Genomic DNA, 4,164 nt, shown 5'->3' with positions numbered 1-4,164 from the left:
TATTTAACTTAAATATTTAGCTAGCTACCTAAATATTTAACTTAAATATTTAGCTACCTACCTAAATATTTAGGTAAATGTATGAATACATGGCGAAAAACTGACTTTGAAAACTAAATCTGTTCTTTATTTTCTTATAAAAGGCTAAACAAAACAAAAATATTGGTGGTAATTTTTGACTGTGTAACTTTACAAACGGCACCCCATAACTGTACCCAACACCACAGAAGGCTATTCCTGGTTTCTAAACAAATTCAGCCCGTGTTCCAAGTGCCTAAGGAAGGAGAGCTGCCACAACAAGGTGTGGCTGGTGGGTTCTAGCTGGCCTCTACGCTACAAAGTCTGTTTCCATACTAGCCTGAACAGACTTTTCTCATGTTGTTTGGGTTAGGCTCAGCTAGAAAGAGGAAGTTTGGACCTGTAGGATGGAGGGTTAGTGATTGAGCAATCTCCTTGAGCGGGGAGGGGGATCTTGGAAAAAAAAATCTATGTACTGTATACATATACAATATACAGTAAAACATTCAACATAAATTTCTATTCAAATGTGGATTAATGAGCTTCAGCAGAATAAAATTAACTTTTTTTGACAAAATGAACATTATCCTTACATCAGATTACTCACCTGAGGTCAATGATCATAGCATTTGTGTTGACAACTTTCTTCCAGACATGCTCAACAATAATCTGGGCAATGGGTCTGACTTCCTCAAAGTCTCCAAACATGTCAAAATGCAGGTAGCCAATGTTGTTTTCAAAAACGTCAGTGTTGAAAGAGACTTTGACCAGCTCAATGTACATCTCTGAAGTAAGATTCTGCAAAACAAACACCAGTTTAGTATTTGTATGACAGGCACAGCACAAAATGTGGACATAACCTGAGCAAATTGTTACTGTTCTTAAAACATTTGCAATATGTTTCCCAAAAACGTATGTTTTTTTTAATCACGGTGTTACTGTTTGGGTTCAACAATTTTACAATTGGTTTCTTAACCATTTGACTATTTTAACTAATCAGAAACATTTCTGTGTTAAGCAGCATCTCACTGGGCTGTGACTGCTTGTGAGTGGTTGTCAACTGCGTTCATGGAGTTTTTTAAATTTCTTGAAATATTTGGAGAATTTTCCAGAGGTTCTCGGTTTCCTTATGAGTCACAAAGGAATACATTGATTGATTTTTAAATATGTTGAAAAACATTTATATGACACATTTATATAATAACAAATGTATGCCAAATAAAAATAGTGAGAAAGTCCTTGAAAAAACATGAAAATAAGCTGTAATTTTCAGAATCTGGCTGTGCAAAATGCAAACATAATTTACTAAGACCTCAACTCAACTGTTTTTTAAATTAATTAATTAATTTTTTTAAACAATTTTTAGTCACCAGCTCAGCCCAGTTTCAGCCCACTGAAATTCTACTCTTACTCTTAAGGGGGAAAAGAAGATAGAAGATAGAAATTCACGCATACTGTTTGTGACCTAAAAGCAATTATTTTATTGGATCATCTTACCAGTGGTGGCAGGGATGGGTTGTTGCTGGTGGTCTTCAAGATTTTATCTCCAGAAATAGTATAAAGTTCAGCAGACAGCTTTGTCTCCAGATCTTCTTTGGAGACAATCATGCTGAACTCACCATTTGCTAGAAGCTCTTTTAGCTTCTCTGCAATATCTCCTCCAACATTTTTGAAGGCATAGTTTTTGGAAATCAGGGTGGCTGATTCCTCAACAATGGCTGGAATTTGATTACGGAAGTTGATAATCTTGATGGCAGTGGCAAGAGCATCCTCTGCATTGACTTTCACATTTGGGGTCACACCCATAAGCTCCCAACTGGAGCCTGTAATAGGGTTGATAGACTTTGCAGTGGGCAAAGTAATGTAGAAGTCAGTGTCACCCACTTTGAATTTGCTAAGTTTAACTGAACCTCCTGCAGTCTTCTCACCCACAATGGTTGCTCTTTTTAGGCTCTGAAGGCAGTAGGCAACATCCTCAGCAATGCCATTTGTGTTTTTGCTAGTAAGGATAATCAGGGGCTTGATTAGGCTGTATCTCTGTCCCAGCAGGGTTGACATAGAAAACAGCTTAATAGTCGTGTTAGAGGGACGGTCATAAATGGAGTCAAAGTGAATCAGAGGCTCAGATTTAGTGAAGTAAGACACAATGTAAGAGATACCTGAGATGTCCCCACTGCCAGTGTAACGTAGATCAAATATTAGAGCAGAGGTGGTCAAGATTTTATTCCAGATAAGGTCGACAAGCAAAGGGCCAACCTTGTCAGCAGCCTCTTCTCCGAGGATGTTGTCAATCCTTAAGTAGCCAATGTTGCCATCCAAGATGTCTAGCTTGATGGATGTCTGGAGGACAGCAACGAGCTGCTCAGGGGACAGGGCAGGGATCTGTGGGGAAATCCTATGAACATTGTTTGGCTCATAGGTGACCTTCAGGCGTGGATCACTGATTGTGGTTTGGACTCCGTTGGTTAGGACGTTGGCCAATGTTTCGCCGTCTGGCATGTTGAGGACTTCTGTATTGCTTGTAGCTGCTGCAATATCCTCCATCATCCCCACTAGCTTCTCCGGAGAACAGTAATTGTCCATGACTATTTTTGCCAGATCCACAATAAGGCTGGGTGAAAATGATGCTTGCAAAAAAGAAACATTTGCTAAAATTAGCAGAGATGCCACCAGTACATCAATCTTTGCCATATTTATAAGTTTTGAAGAGACAAAAAGCCTGTGGACTTGAAGTGGAAGTTTGTGATCCAAACCTCTTTCTCCAGAGGTTCTTTGACAAGTGGGGCTGAATGGTAGCAAGGTTTCTGTTAACACATTCATAAGAGGATTTACTCCTCAATAAACCTCTAATCGCATTATCCTGGTTACTTCTGTAAGACAATGAAAACCATGGACCATTGATGTAACAACAAAAGGGCATTGAAGAAATTCTGGTATTTACACAAATTAGTCTGTGCAGCTATTTAAAGCTGTGTGTGCCAGAAAAACAACATTTTATAACTCAGAAAAATCTAGAAGGGACTTAAAGGCCTAGCATTTCATGAAGGAATGCATATCACCTGCTTCCTTTCAAATCAGTGTTTTAGACTAAGATCATCTAATGATAAATGACCTTAAAAAGAATATAAACAATCTCTAAAAAAGTTAAACGGGTCATCTGAATAGGTTTCTCTTTGTTGAAAAAAAATGTTTTGTCTCTCCAAGAGATTTTTTCAGTCTGAGGAGGACTGTGATAAAATTCTACATCAGGGTAACAAAGCATCCACTGTTCAAAAGAATGGCCCAACACAAATGAGCTATCTCATCCAAGCAGGACTCCGCAGTTTATAGTCATCTACTGGCCAGCGGTCACTCTTTCAGTTACGAAGGCCTTTTCATCCTTGATAGAGAAGAACATTGGTTTATATTTTTATTTATTATATTTATATTTCCTCCAGCTTGAGTTGTCACAGTTCCATAACAAAAATTACGTCACCATTTTCTCAAAGTCAACTCTGTCTCATCCCTTCTTGTCACACGCCGCTGGCAGAACTTTTCACCTCCCTCCTGCTAAGAAATTACTTTATGATTGGTCTAAAGTTCGTGGCCATTTGTTTATGCGAAAAAGTGCTCGAACTGCAATGGAGAGTATTAGCTCCAACTACTGCATACAGCAGAGGTGGAGCCAAGGAAGGAGGCCATAAATAGCCAGCGGAGGGTGCTGGAGACAAAATATCCATGATGGCGAACACAGGTGACAAAGGTGATAAGGAGGCAATGGCTGACGACCAAGGTGACAAGGAGGCGACAGCAGTCGACCCAAGAACCTCAGGGGCCGCCGACTCAGGAACGGGAACTGCCAACTCAGGAGCAGGAGGCCCAGCAGGAGGTCCAACAGGAACAGGAGGCCCAACAGGAGCAGGAGGTCCAGCAGCAGAGGGGTGTGTAAGGGTGTGTTTCAGACCCCCAGGCACTGCCATCTCAAATGGTTGTGCCAAAGATGAGACAAAGCGAGTCTTTAACTCACCGAAGGCGGCGTCACCTTCCGGTGTCCATCTGAAGGTCTTGAGGGTTGAGGTAAGTTGAAGAGGGGGGCTGCCACCTAACTGTAATCCTTGATGAATCAACGGTAGAAATTAGCAAAACCCAGAAACCTCTGTAGATGAC

The 4,164-nt window shown here is 40.5% G+C and overlaps 1 protein-coding gene across 1 annotated transcript in view; it reads right to left on the bottom strand.

The window, feature by feature from the left end:
• Window positions 1-2,786, bottom strand: part of rbp3 (retinol binding protein 3) — a gene marked incomplete at its 3' end in the record, with an annotated part of 15,769 nt that extends 12,983 nt beyond the window's left edge. The window contains 2 exon segments of the mRNA XM_014020587.1: window positions 626-816; window positions 1,516-2,786. Coding sequence (XP_013876041.1) covers window positions 626-816; window positions 1,516-2,709 — 1,385 coding nt within the window.
• Between the last annotated feature and the right edge of the window lie 1,378 nt (window positions 2,787-4,164).

Source organism: Austrofundulus limnaeus, unplaced genomic scaffold, assembly GCF_001266775.1.
Source record: "Austrofundulus limnaeus strain Quisiro unplaced genomic scaffold, Austrofundulus_limnaeus-1.0 Scaffold259, whole genome shotgun sequence".
Lineage (NCBI taxonomy): Eukaryota > Metazoa > Chordata > Actinopteri > Cyprinodontiformes > Rivulidae > Austrofundulus > Austrofundulus limnaeus.
This window is presented reverse-complemented; position numbering and strand designations above follow the sequence as displayed.